Genomic DNA, 15,461 nt, shown 5'->3' on the forward strand with positions numbered 1-15,461 from the left:
TGTTTAAATGTGTGGTGAAATGAAAAATCGTGTACTATTGTTTTTAGAGACGATTGATTGAGGTTGGAGAACTGAACAAACGCAACAAGAAATGACGAAAACTATTTCTGGCCCTTAAGGCAACTGCTAGTGAATTAAGAAATCCATGTGGAATGAAAAGAAGGCAGACTGGGACTGTTTAAAAAGCAGCAGGGGATTTCTTCTCCAAGCGGTTGCTAAAAGGTGTTCATTTTCCAAAGGTTCAATTTAAATGCACTTATTATAACACAAAATCTATTAAGTGCCCCCCTTTCGATTTTTAAAATGGGCGGTGCACAGTCACCAAGACAACCCATGCACACTTATTGCTCTCCATGCATTTAACATTTTTTTTCAAAGATTTTTTAAACACATTCTTTTCCACCCTTACTCTGTCAACTCTCCTCCTGCTTGTCCTCGAAATATCTTGGGGATATAAGTGCTAGTGTTATGATAGGCTAAACTGCCAGGGTGATGAATAAAGGCACCCCGAAGTTGTAAAGCCTCCCACTTCTCTCGTCAAATTGGAATCCATTTCCACTCATGAATCAATCAGATGCATGCACTCAACTTTTCATGGGTCACACGGACTGTGTGGGATGGAGGGGCGACAGATCCGAGCAAGGCCCCTGACGAGAACTGCATGACAAGTCGCTCAGCTATGACTTTTTCAATCTGCTCTGCTTTTGGATTCAGATGTTGTTTCTGGAAACAGTGGGTGGAGATGCATAGTTGGGTTTGCGGACATTTCGCATTGGAATTTCAACCATTGGACTGCCAAGTGAAATGGATTGTCTTTTCTGTTACTAGTTGATGTAACGCGAAGGTCGAAGAGGATCGGAAACATGTACGACTGATCAATTACTTTTGAAGGAGGAAATGATTTGGTTTGCCAGAACACTGGAGATACATTTGCTTTCTAGACACAGCTGGGATGTATTTATCTTACAATTTCTATTGTTAAACCACAACTACAAACTCCAACAACTGGATGTAGTTAGATATGGCAGACCCCCCCGTAACCTGATTTTACTCCTAAATTAAATAAGGGTACATGCTATGCACTACAACCTTTGTTGGAATAATATCAAATAACTTGTACAAAATGAGTGAGTGAAGTTTTTTTCTTTTAGTCAATCATATTGAATACATTATTTAAATATAAAGCCAGCAAATTATCTTGAAAATAGGCCTGTTATCTGACGCCCTGAAACTTTTTGCCACATGGGCAAACCACAGGGCCTGCACTGTGCTTGACAAAGCCAGTTGGCTCAGGGCGGGTCAAAGAATGTCGCTCAAGATGGATTCATTTAAAGACAGCAACAGGACAATCCGATGACGCCTTCAAATACTGCCGCGATTACTTTGATGGACTTGAAGGATTGCAGAATATTTATTTTTTAATCTTTAAAAACAGTTGGAGAGTCTGGACAAGATGACAGAGTTGAAAACAGCTGTCATACCAAACTCAACCAAAATTGTGTTTTCCAGTGTAATTATAGCACCCTATGGAGAACTGGAATGTCGGCTTTATGCATTTCGTGATGCATGCGCCGCTGTTCAGAAGCAATGAAATTAAAATTACACGTCTTTTGAAAATGTACTGTCACAAGACTTCATGCACAAATGGGGGAAATACAAATGAATAAAATGTACAAAAAGTAGCACTTGGGGGAGAAACTCTAATAAGCTCCAGGGCGATCTTTGAGCACATTTAGGTCTCAGTCCGAAAGGAGCTTCTCCTTTCGGTCCCACTGTCCAGCAATTCTCAATCAGTCCATTCCAATGTCCAAGTGTAATTTGATTTGAAATTTTAACAAACATCCATGACCTTTTTGTGAAATTCGAAGTCCTCCCAATTTTGGGCATTGGTTTATGAACTAAATCTTTGACAGAAAGTTCTGAAATAATTTGGGTGAAATGATCCAGATCCTACATCCAACTGGAGAATACCTGGTGGAATTGACCGTAGTCACGCAAGATTCTGCATTCGTAGTTATAACCCCCTCTTTGAACATTTTGACCAAAAATATATCGGCATAACTGTGATGCATTACGAATAAGATTCTTACCAGGCGGCAAAACTTCCTGAGTCTTGTCATCGGTGTTATGAGCTCTGTGTCGGCGGGACGCGTCGCTCGAGTCCCAGTCATCCTGAAAGAAAAAAATATATATATACAGTATATACTTTATATTTTGAGCACAACTTATCCATCCATCCATCATCTATGGGTCGCGCGGGCAACAGCTTTAGCAGGGAAGCCCAGACTTCCCTCTCCCTAGCTACTTCTTCCAGCTCTCCCCGGGGGATACCGAGACGTTCCCAGGCCAGCTGGGTGACATAGTCTCTCCAGCGTGTCCTGGGTCTTCCTCAGGGTCTCCTCCCGGTGGGACATGCCCGGAACACCTCACCAGGGAGGCGCTCAGGAGGCATCCGAATCAGATGCCCAAGCCACCTCATCTGGCTCCTCTCGATGTGGAGGAGAAGCGGCTCGACTCGGAGCCCCTCCCGGATGACCGAGCTTCTCACCTTATCTCTAAGGGAGAGCCCGGACACCCTGCGGAGAAAACTCATTTCGGCCGCTTGTAACCGGGATCTCGTTCTTTCGGTCACGACCCATAGCTCGTGACCATAGATGAGGGTTAGAACGTAGATCGACCGGTAAATTGAGAGCTTCGCCCAGCTTGGCTCAGCTCCTTCTTCACCACGACAGACCGATACAACGTCCGCATCACAGCAGATGCTGCACCGATCCGCCTGTCGATCTCCCGCTCCCTCCTGCCCCCACTCGTGAACAAGACCCCAAGATACTTGAACTCCTCCACTTGAGGCAAGATCTCCTCCCCGACTGCCCGGAGGGGGCGCTCCACCTTTTTCCGACTGAGGACCATGGTTTCAGATTTGGAGGCGCTGATCTTCATCCCAACCGCTTCACACTCGGCTGCAAAACGCTCCAGTGAGAGTTGGAGAGCCCTGTTTGAAGGAGCCAACAGCACTCACTATACGTTTGGGTCTGCCACCGTCCACCCACCCGAAGGCGGAGGGAGGCAACCCTCTCGTCTACCGGTGTGAACCCCAATGTACAGGCACTGAGCCGGGGGCAATGAGTATGCCCACACCTGCTCTGCGCCTCTCACCGTGAGCAACTCCAGAGTGGAAGAGAGTCCTCGAGAGAACTGGTACCAGAACCCAGGCTGTGTGGAGGCAAGTCCGACTATATCGAGTCAGAAATTCTCTGCCTCACACACCAGCTCGGGCTCCTTCCCTGCCAGAGAGGTGACATTCCATGTCCCAAGAGCTAGCTTCTGCAGCCAAGGATTCCCGCCTTTGGCTGCCGCCCAGCTCTCATTGCACCCGACCCCTTTGGCCCCTCTCATGGGTGGTGAGCCCATGTGAAGGGGGACCCACGTTGCCTCTTCGGGCTGTGCCCGGCCGGGCCCATGGGTGTAGGCCCGGCTACCAGGCGCTTGCCAACGAGCCCCACCTCCAGGCCTGGCTCCAGAGGGGGGCCCCGGTGAGCCGCGTCCGGGCAAGGGAAACTTTGGTCCATATATTTTTCTCATCATAAGGGGTCTTTGAGCCGTGATTTGTCTGGCCCCTCACCTAGAACCTGTTTGCCATGGGTGACCCTGCCAGGGGCATAAAGCCCCAGACAACTTAGCTCCTAGGATCATTGGGACACACAAGCCCCTCCACCACAGTAAGGTGACGACTCACTGAGGGGAGCACAACTTATAAAAATGTCAGTCAATCTAGAAAGGAAAAGATTTAGCTATTGTGGTCATGAGTCATCCAAGCACTTAATCTAATGTAACGTTTAAAGCCACTGAATCAATGCAATGTGAGACAGGACTATTAGAAGTCTAGACTTCAGGGAACGGCATGCAACAATTTGGTTAGCAGGGGTCTTCTGAGAATCTGTTGCTTTCATACCTTTCTGTGTAAATACATATTCTGTGGACAAAGAAGAAAAACGTTCATTCAGATAAAGTATCTGCCACTGAAAAGATGTCATTCCCTTTATGAAATCTTTTGCCTTTATGTCTCCTCATATTGAATCTTCAGAGATGAAGATCGAGAGCCATTTACAAGACTAATCCATCAGAAACAGTGTGTCTGAGCTCATTAATTCCTTCCATTCAGTCATCATTTTCAGACATTTTATAGTGAGGGAGAGATCCCCTTATTTCATTTTTGAGACATTTTCGACCATTGTGTGCTTCCGTCTTTGTGGGTACAGTTTTGTTGAAAGATATAAGATGCAATTGTATTGGATTTGTTGATGGGCAAATCATTGATGGTCAGCAGGCCTGACAACAAATCATCTTTTTAGGCAACCCTGATCAATTTACATGGCGCATTATACAGAATACGTTTACACAGAGAAGATATAGTGACGCGAGATACAAGGGACCCATTTGACAATGGTCACCCATTAAAAATCTGTGGGGTCCCACTGTATGTCCATTTAGATATTATACTGCCTCCAGGTGGCCAAGGGACACACACTGGAAGAAGCAGCATAATGTCCATTGAACTGAAGTAAAAAGATTGCAACAACAGTTTAATTCATTACATTTTAATGACAGTAATATTAATCGTTGTTTTTCTTACAAAAAAAATCTTTACAAATACTTTTTCTTTTCTCATGTTTTTGAAGAATGCTGTAACTGGTTGATGGCATTTCCATTCATTTTAATAAATGGGGAAATATATTTTAAGTGTTTTGCGTTACAAATTAAATTCATACCTCAAGGCACGACTACATGTCTACATAACTATTTCACTGACCACATAACCAAATTTGGTTTAATACTTTTAGTGACGCCAGAGGACAGTATCCGGATTTTTCCTTATCAGAAGCCAGTGTCAGTTTTCTGCATTGAAATACAAAATTTCCACAGATGACAAAATATTGCAAAAAGACCTCCCAGAGGAGTGGAAGCATTTATAACTGCAAAGGGGCGGACCAATTGCGTTTTTCTTCCTTTTTCCAATTCGCATTCACATCGGTGCAAAAATCCAGGTGCAACCGATACTTTTGTACATATAGCAAATGACGGTGGAAATAAATACACTTACATAAGGTGACATGAAATTTTCAAGAGACAACATCATGTAACATAAAATTATGACACCATTATTGCCTTTTCTCAATAAAAACGAATGCTGTACAATCATTCCGACATTTGATCCACGCCCCCTGCCACCCAGTGTCCCATCTGGAGTAAATGCAGATTTAGATGGGCTGACATCCTTCATTGTGGCTCTGTGACACCGCTGTAAATTATTTCATAGCCGCTTAAGATGACAGACATCAGCTACTGAAGTTTGCCAAATGGCTTTCCCTCCCCGCCAACACTTGAGTCAATCGGTTTATTACATCCCATGTTCTTATTTCTGAGCGTCATCCAGCCCTACCAAAACACTGTCAACTGATTCTTAACAAGTCTTGCAGCTCACTGGCTGTACACACGAGAACAGTGGTATCTAAGAGTGCTCATGTGAACACACCCTCCCAATGAAAATACCACCCAATTAGCATCTGGACTTATTGGCAGCATCCAATGCACGCCATACAAGTGTGGCTTCCAGTAGCAGTTTAATAGCTAACGCATGGGGTCCTTTCAACAGAGCCAAGTGGGCAACATCAGTGGAACAAAAGTGATGTCACAGTGAAATAGAATTTTCTAACCACTGGACATTTTAAGGGGGGGGGGGGGGGGGGGGGGGGTCCAGCCAAGTTGGAAAGTCCCTTAAATCATGCTAGCACATCATTAGAACCTTAAGTCATTATAAATTATTAAAAATGGGCCGTGCAAGAATAATCTGTTCTGCAAATATGTGATCAGAAGTAATACAAAAAGACTGTTTTTAACAACAAGGATTTAAGATTTAATTCCACCTAGTTTTGTCAGTGCAGTACAGATGTACACCTAACATAGCTATCAGTTTCTATACCGCAGGGCCCTTTTCAGGTAGTGGGAAGGTTGATCTCGGCTCACTTTGGGCATAAGGAGAATTACACGGCAATACATAGAGAGGCGGACAACCATTCACACCGTCAATGAGTGGGAAGCGAATCTGCACTGGCTGCACCAAGGTCAGGTAAGAGTACTACTACAACATCAGCGACTCTGAGGTGTTGCCTTCACAGGTGATAATATTCCAGTGTCACCATACACGCCGTCAAAGAGTGTTTAGTTTTTATGTTTTACTGTAGTTCAAAGGCAGAAAATGTTGTTTCACTCATTTCAAATGACGTACTCTTAGATAATCATCTGAACCTCTTTCAAGGCGCTCCGGGGGACTCAAGGAAAAACTAATTTTCAGAGACTTTGGAGAGCACAGCGTCAGGGCACAAAACACAGAAAGGTAACCCAAAGAGGCAAAAGCAGAACTCAAGTCTTCAATCTTAAGATTGGGCTCCGTTGCAAGCAGAATGATGTCATATTTAATTGGTATTGACAGTTGTATGCACCACTGAATTTCAATTTTCACGGTTCAATTTGCACTTTGGACAAATGAAAATGGCAAGTAAATGTTGGAGATATGCTAGTCTACTTGGTAACTTCGAGTGGTGTGCCCCTGAGCCAGGCACCAAACATACCTAATTGATTTCCAACACTAGAATTAGACTGCAATCATGAGCATAATACATTTTAATTTACGTTAGGTATATATGGTAAGACCCAATTGTGAATTAGTCACAAGTTCACATTAGGTAGCTGGAGGAACATGGGTTGGATTGAAAACTGACACAAATAAGTCCTTCGTATAACGATATTGTTTGCTCCCGATGACCGATGGATGGCTGAAAGAGTGCCTCATAAAGTACAACCTTTCCCAAGGGACACACAAACTCGATGAATTGAATACACTCCGCAAGATTCCTATTTTCAGATTACAACCACAAATCTTTGCGATTCACAGCTGAGGACTTTAAAAATGAAAATGAGAAACAGTTGAGCACTTTAGTGGACACGTGGGCATAATCGCCTCTCCAAAAGCTATTGTGGATATAACTTACAGAACAAATGCTGGAGTAATATTATTTCATTCGTATGATGGATTTTACAACCTGATTTTATTTTTTTTATGTCTGCAGTTTTCGGTCCTTGAAACATGGGCTGTTGCAATGGCGGGCAAAACAATTTTTATATAACTCAGTATAATTCATAGATGGTTGAATGATACTGACCTGCCTTTTCCATCCTTTTATTTCTGTTCTCTTTTGGCTTTAAAAAGGCTTTCACTTGTTTTCTCTCATTGAGCTCAACACTGCTTTTGGTCACCGTCAAGACTCAGGCCTGAATGTGTCCTATCCGCTTAGGAAATGCATGAATTTGGGCCTTGCTGTGACACGGGCAGACATAAAATGAAACATGACAGTTCCAGAACAATAATGTCTCAATGTGACAAGAACCTGCCCCGTATCAAAGCACCACGACTAACAAAGTGCACACACTGACACAAAACAATTTAAATATTTAATTTACAGCCAGAAGCAACTACAATGGCCTTAATTCAAATCTAAATAACACTGCCATGTTTCTTTTATACATTTTACATCCACTATGAATGAGTGCATTGGTGACTCATGTCAAAACTTGAACAGGAGTGCACGCAAGCAATGACAAAATTATTATTTTGCAGACATTATATGAATTAGAAAAATCAGAAGAGTTAAAAAAATCGAATGCTAAAATAGAACTTAACAACACATTTTCATAGAGCGGGTTTAAGACCGCTTTGTTTTAGTTTTAATAAACCACAACAAATTTGCAAACCTGATCCATTTCTGTCCTTTGCGCCACAGGCAAACACATTTGGAAATGCACCCAAAAAGAGGTGACCAGTTGATGAAGGCCATACCAAAGTATTACGGTGTTCACATCTGACCAAACGAGCAGCACCAAAGAGGAAAAACTAATCAGTGTTCAACTGGACTGAAGGGTGCTTGTGAGAACGCGCCCCAAGGAAGAAACCTTGAACAGAAACTCAGAGAGACTATCGGCCCTCTACCTCGACGCATGGAGTTGAGACAGAAAAATAAAAGCTGGATAGTTTAACAATTATTATACTAATATGAGCAGTGAGAAATTGTATACAAATAGTAATACAGTAGTAGTACCTGCCACGTATTGTATGAAAGCACAATTCAACCAGGTGCAATTAATAGCCCTAGTCCATTTCATGCCAAGTGAAGGATGTTTGCTGGGTGTTCTCACACCTGCTGCTTGGCTAATAGGATAAATGTAAAATCCTCCAACACATCACGACATGCATGCATGCATGCTTGAGAGTGTGTGAGAGAGAAAAAGAGAGCGAGAGATAGAGCGAAAGATGGAGAGAGCGAGAGAGCGAGAGAGCGAGAGAGCGAGAGAGCGAGAGAGAGAGAGAGAGAGAGAGAGAGAGAGAGAGAGAGAGAGCGCTCTCGCCAGTGTCAGCTCATATTTGTATGTGTGCATGAGGCCCCAGAAACATTCGTGTGTTCGGGAAGGTTACACACACGCTGTGTAGATGAGCGTGCATGTGTGTGCGTGAGCAAGTGTGTGTGTTCATCCGCTAATGGTCAGTGTATATAATCCACGATAATCTGATCACAGTTGATGACAGATTAACTCAGAGAGAAGCCAAGAGCTTTCGCGTGCACACAAACATTTGGATGCCGCCAGTTTGCATTCATGACTTTTCCGGCCGTGGCTGTTTCGTCGACTATAACCTCCAACCCAAGCTGTACCCCGCAATGCACACATGCCGACAAGAGCAAGGACAAGGGTCATATTTACCTGATATTGACTTCCTGTTAAGTAAAAGAAAGTGGTCAAATTGGTCAGAAGAATATTATGCAGTTTCATGGGTGATTTCTTAAAGATGCAATATGATGCAAGCATCTCATTTGACTGATATTCTCTCTGACTGTTCGGTCATTCAGTTTATGTGGAGTTAGACACACTTGACGGTGTAATGTAGGTTAATAAATAAATCCAACTAAATTGTACATTAAAAAAAATGTTGATGCAACTTCCAACAGTGTTGTGGTTAATTTGCCTGAGTTCCAGGCAGCTTGCGAATTCCCAATCGGTGACGGTGTGAATGGGCATGAAAGGTTGTCCGTCCTTACTGTTCTGTATACCTTGTGATAAAACTTATGATCAATGTCTGTGGAGTACTTCCAGTAATTCACCCATGTGGCCACAATCTTGTCAGATTTATGGCCAAACTGGTTGACCTTCTTTGGGTCACGGGAGAGCTGGAGACTACCCCAGCGGACTTTGGGCAAGAGGCGGGGGTACACTCTTTACAACTTGCCAGCCAGCCAATTGCAGTGTACACCAATTCAAAACTCAATAATGTCTGAATACAACAGTGTTTATCGTAACCAAAGCAAACAGAGTCAAACAGAGGTGGTTTGCAACCATGCCGCTACTTCTGCCAGGACTGGTTGGAGAGCGACAGTGAAAAAAATGGGAGCTTGTGAGGACTTTTCGATTTCAACAAGCGCATAAAATTATTCTTACGGCCTCTTTGGACCGGGCTTTACAATTGAACATTTGTGTTTGCTTACCGCAGTGACTCAAAATAAAAATGTGCCTCAAACGTACAGAGCAATACCCGATTGATCAAGACATGTCAAATTTGGGTGCACATAAAAATGTTGGTGTAAAATTTTGTACAATCCCACCCTTTGAAAGTGTATGTGACATACTTCAGTATGGCTTCAGTGTGACCTCATTCCCAATTTGACTGTGTTATTCCCCTAACCTAAACACCCTGCAGTTATGTCGTTCCCTTAATCTCTGATCACAAGTTGCTTATTGGAAAAGAAGACTTTACTGAACTCTCGTAAGGATCATGGGACCTAACACCAAAAACCAAACAAAAAAATAAGAATGCCGCACACACACCTCAATGGAATTTGTAATTGCATATACCGATGTCACAAGATATAGGCCAAGCACAAAAAAATGGAGAGAATAATAAAGAATCAAAGTCATGCATCAAGAATGTACACAATCATGAACTCCTATTACATCGACGACTGTCTTCAGTTCTTAAATTATTCACAGCAAACCCTCTTCACATGATGTTGGTTAAGAGTATTAACTGGGACAGTACAGTGAATGAACCCTTGTATATCGCCAGGGTTACGCCCCCCCCAAAAAAAGTGCTCTATAAATACAGTTGACTTGACTTGACAAAAAGATCAGTGTAGTAGTCAGCTTCATTTTTACAATTATTATATAATAAATTAGTATAGAATATAAAAAAAATAATGTAAAAATATAAACCTTTTCCGCACACAAACATCTCAAAACACAGAAGAAAAAGCAGAGGCAATGTACAAACCTGAACAACACAACCTCGATTCTACTAGATGGCGCCAAAAAGAATACAGGCATACTTCGGTTTTTGACCATAATCCGTTCCAGAAGGCTGTTCGAAAACCGAAACCACGCTCTTTAAAAAAAAAAAATCTTTATTGAACACATCGGCTCACAATGGAATGCTACACAAAGAAGTGTCACTTCCTCGTGTCAGGAAGGTGAGAGGAGTCAAGTGGTGCATTCAAGTGCGTTCAGTTTGGTCGAGAACTGATTTTCGGTCATAATCCGAGGCATAAAAAAACTCGAACTTTTTGGTCGAAAACCGATTTGGTCAAGAACAGAGACGTTCGAAAACCGAGGTTTGATTATACTTAAATAGCATTGGCAAGTCAATACAACAGATTTTGACCTACCAATAAGTTCTTACAACCCCCCCCCCAACCCCCGGGGTTGCAAGGGGGTTCTGAGCTCATGAACGTGAGCACAGATATTTATGATGTCCGCCAGGCAAATAGCATTCTGCAGCTGTGGTGTTAAAATAACCTGAGCAGGTCTAGGTTAAAGCAAAACCTGCACCACAATCCAATGCATTTGCAATCAGACATGGCACTCAATATGATCTGCATGTCACAAAATATAATATTGTTTTAGCTCAGGGTCAGCACTCTTAAATAATCAAAAGAGCCATTTGGGAGCGCCACGTGACCTTGAATGTTAAAATATATTTTACGTGTTTTATTTTGTTCCCCCCAACATTCACTATGGGGTTTCCAAATCCAAACAACTGGGTAGTCTGACTAGCGTCTCGGAATGGACTGACTTTAAAACGTAGTCGCTCCATGCAAACTAACAACATATGTGCATCATGACAGCTGTCACCACATGTGGTCAGACAAATAAACACACACTTGTAGAATGAGATTGATGTGATATGACATTTGACCTCAAACATCTGGGGTCACACCACGTATACAATCTTGGAACAATAAATCTTGCAAAGCTCTGCATAGACTTCAAAAAGACCTTAGCTACCCATGTTGAGTTGGATAGTATTCAAAAAGGAAAGTGCTCTTCTGTCGACCTCAGACACAAATTCCTGAAAGTGGGAAAGTTTTTGTGCAAACTGTCACAGAACTTTCAAATGAGCGTGACATGCGTGCACTCACGAACGCACGCTTTTCTTTTGAGGAGCGCTCACGGTTTGTTTTGCCTCAAGAAGAAAAACAAAGAAAAATACGGAGGGGTAAATTCACTGTGTCGACTTGCAGCTGAGCTATTTTGCTCACACATTACGAACCAAACTGCAACAAGTCACACCAACGTGTGTGTGTGTGTGTGTGTGTGTGTGTCAGCAGGAGAGACTGGGTGTAAAACAGCTCAATGGTACAATTGTGTGCACTGGCCTCTTTCCCGAAAACCCATCTGCATCCCACAAACACATGCACACACAGAAAGCTGCATATATGTATATATTAAGAATTAAGAAAACCTTTATTAGTCTCGCAATGGAGAAATTCCAGATTCACAGCAGCAAAGTTATGAAAGGAAGAAGTAGAACAACAAAAAAAATAGGAGCTGCTGGAAAAGCAGCCACTCTCGCGGCGCCATTTTGAAGTAAAAATAACAAAAATAACACAAGACAACACATAGGACAGAGACAGTCGTGCAATCTTCACCACTTTTCTGCATACACTTTGTTGTCTGAAGCAGTTATAGATGAAAGAGGAGAATATCAAGGTGTCCTTTCACCAGTGGATCAGAGACATCATGCTGAAAATGTGCACACGTCTGCTACAAGCAAAGTTTTGAAAGCAAACACGAAGCTGTAGCGTCCATTGACGAAAAGAGATTAGTTCACTTCTCCTGTCCAACATAATCCGCTTCAAACTCCAAGCCGCGACTCCCAGCTCCAAATCCGCATCGGCACTCCGCGCCAACGCTCCTTTCTTCTCATCGTCGGCTCCTCAAGACCTCCATCCATCCAGCCGCAGACCGTTCAACAGCACCGATCTCTCCGCTGAACAAAGCGGGGCTGTGAAAAATGCTGCCCATTACTGGCGCAAGACACAAGCGCCCCGGGACTGTCCAGCAACGACAGTCAAATGGCGCCGACATTCCTCCAGTCAAAAAACAGTGCTGGTATACCCATGCTGCCGAGAAGGCGCAACCACCAAGCACAGAGTCTCCTCCTTGATGAATGTAGTGGCCAAAAAATGCTGAAAAAGGTCCACATCAAGTCCACACGACGTAACAACAAACACAAAGTGACAAAAGAAACACAAGAACAACAAAAAAAAGCAAGGCTCATGAGAGCACTTGCTGACGGCTGCCTACTCGGGCGCCATCTTGACTTGACTATATAAATCCTCATCTCACCCACCCCTCGGGTGGTGTCCATCCCTCATTCAGCTCGGGTCCTCTACCAGAGGCCAGGAAGCTTGAGGGTTCTGCGCAGTATCCTTGCTGTTCCCAGCACTGCACATTTCTGGACTGAGATGTCCGATGTTGTTCCCGGGATCTGTTGCAACCACTCATCTAGTTTGGGGGTCACTGCCCCGAGTGCTCCGGCCACCACAAGCACGACTGTCACCTTTACCTTCCATTTTTTTAACATCATAAAGAAGATACACGAGAAACTCGAGAAATAATATATATATATATATATTACACACACAGGCACACACAATTGTCCGTCTAAAACAAGAGCGTGCAGGAAACAAAATATGAAGCAAGTGACCTTCAGGTTTGAGCTTTAAAGTTCAGAAAAACAAGCAAACAAAATGCCAACCAAATCAAGTTTGCGCTCCTATTTGAAGCATTGGAGCCATCAAGCGTATGAATAATCAGTTGGACAGAATCATCAACAATCATGTTGTACATAATTGTTTTTATAGCCTCACAATATCATTTCGGCACAATTTCAAAAGCAGAAAGATTGAAAAATGGATATTCCACTGCGAAGAGGTTCTACCCACTGTACATTTTCTCAACTTTTTTTTTTGTCTCTGATCAAAACTGTTCTGTTTGGATAAAGCTACGTTCACAATACAGTATAGAAGAATATTTTTGTGAAACAAGAACATAAGTCAGTAAAATGAACCGAGTTACATATTGATGCTGCCAGCGACCAAAACAATCAGCTCATTTGCCTCCCAGCATGTTCGCCTCACTTAAGAGAATTCAGATGCACGACACTGTTGTTGTAGTACTGCAGCAAATCATTCGCACACGCTGCTCTTCTTTTTATTCTTTTTATGTTTAGTGTGTGGGATAAACCCCCCTTGAGTAGAGGACATGAAAGGGCATCAAAACTTGAAATTTAAGGAAGGGCAACGCAAAGCTGGAGAACCCCAAAGAGTGAAGAGTTCATGGGAAATCTAAACGAATGCGCCCATTACACGAGGCCTGGTGTGGCCTGTGACAATGATAGTATGGTCATCGGAGGGAATAAGCCATTTTTCTACAAGATTGTTTCACAAATTGCTTTGTTTTATAAATGTTCAATTTTAACTTTTTTTTTAAAATGGGAAGGCAAAGTCTCATTTTGACATTTGTCAACTGCTGCTTCAATGCCATAGTTGTATTCAGAGGAATATTGGTGGCCTGCTTTATGTACGTTGCACAATTACTTTATTGCAAGCGAGTCAACAGTCAAGTTTTCTGGGTTTGGTCGCGTGACATTTGCAATGTGAGCCCTTAGGCACTGATGTCATTTTTAGCCAACAGCAAGTGTCAGTACAAGGCAAAATGGCAGGCCCTTCAAAGATCAAGTCGATTTTTCTGCTTAATTCATGCTCCACAAACAACATTAATCAGAATACCGAGTTTAGACAAGTGAGGCTAAAACAGTTTTGGATTTGACTTCCTGTTTTAAGAGGAAACCAGAGCAGAGAATGGCTGGAACTGATCAATAGGGAACGTCAGGAGGAGCAATGAGGCACTGGCAAGGTACAGGACACGAAGGCGGAATCATCCCAATATGCGTGAGCCGAGGGACCGCGTTGGCCTTGATGCTGCCAGGGTGGTGGGGGCGGGCTTTTAAAATACCTAACTTGACTGTACAGAGTCTTTCATCAACCACAAACTTCCTCTCTTTTCTTCACCCACCCCCCTTTCCTCTTTGCTTTCTTTGATCCTCCCCTTCTGCCTCATCCTCCTCTCAGAGAACACTAAATGACTGTTCCCTCCTCAATCACACTCCGCGCTCTGTGATTACGCCCACCACAAAAACCAAGTATCTACTGGGTGTGAGACAATCTGCATGATGGGAGCCCATTGTGCAAAGATTAGGGTGAGCGCTGCTAATAGGAATGAGAAAACAATGCAAGTATTTTTACATGGAAAAGGGCAAAAGTAAAACGATTTCCAGGCACCCAGAATAAGGATGAGGTCATAAATATTACAGTGCTGATGAGTACTAAAATCACAAAAACAGCATTATCTCAACGTGGTGTCTGGAAAGTCCAGAAAAGATTTTCTTTTGCCATACAAGGAGAAACGTTTCTTGTGAGCTAGCAGAGAGGTGTGTTTTTGTCAGTGTTAAAGGTGCACTGAGAAATTCAATCGGTATCAGGCTATTTTGCATGTGTTTGTTGTTATGTGCACGCTGCATAAACCGTCTTTGTCAATCTAGGCACAAAATATGTGCATATAATCTTCATAAGCTTAACATCCTTCCTTATTTATACGTCAGCTCTAATTAAATTAAACACACGTGCACCGGCCCGAATGCTTGAAAACATAACAGCATACCTCTGACAGGAGATAAAACAGGCTCCATCTGTCCTTCGCCTAGTTACAGCAGAGCCGAAGCAACATTTCACGACATGACTACAACATAACATACTGTAAGTTTCCTGGCAAGTCAACGCTATGATCCTCTGGTTCCACTCCAATATGGAATCATATACTGTATGTTGTACCACAGATGTGAATTATATTGATGTATTTCCGCTGGTTCGTGGACTTTAAAAGTCCCAAATTATTTCCCTAAAGTTATCCTTTTGTCAAAAATTAACCATATGAAATTACAAGATGTTCAGTGTCCAGTACACTCACCTTGAAGAAGTATATCCAGCCCTCCATGTTATACTGTTCATCATTTTTAGGGC

At 42.8% G+C, this 15,461-nt stretch overlaps 1 protein-coding gene and 1 long non-coding RNA gene across 4 annotated transcripts in view; one reads left to right on the forward strand and one right to left on the reverse strand.

Moving 5' to 3' along the window:
- The window catches only part of galnt2 (UDP-N-acetyl-alpha-D-galactosamine:polypeptide N-acetylgalactosaminyltransferase 2), a 44,316-nt gene that overhangs the window by 17,552 nt on the left and 11,303 nt on the right, over positions 1-15,461 (reverse strand). For 2 of the 3 annotated variants that reach the window (XM_052064257.1, XM_052064256.1), the window contains exon 2: positions 2,091-2,172. In XM_052064257.1, the coding sequence (XP_051920217.1) occupies positions 2,091-2,172 (82 nt within the window). Of the gene's footprint in view, positions 1-589; positions 724-2,090; positions 2,173-15,461 lie in introns of all 3 variants that reach the window. The other variant, XM_052064258.1, reaches the window with a different exon arrangement.
- The window catches only part of LOC127599982 (uncharacterized), a 37,799-nt gene that overhangs the window by 11,536 nt on the left and 10,802 nt on the right, over positions 1-15,461 (forward strand). The window lies entirely within an intron of this gene.

The sequence above is a fragment of the Hippocampus zosterae genome, chromosome 4, assembly GCF_025434085.1.
Source record: "Hippocampus zosterae strain Florida chromosome 4, ASM2543408v3, whole genome shotgun sequence".
NCBI classification, from domain to species: domain Eukaryota; kingdom Metazoa; phylum Chordata; class Actinopteri; order Syngnathiformes; family Syngnathidae; genus Hippocampus; species Hippocampus zosterae.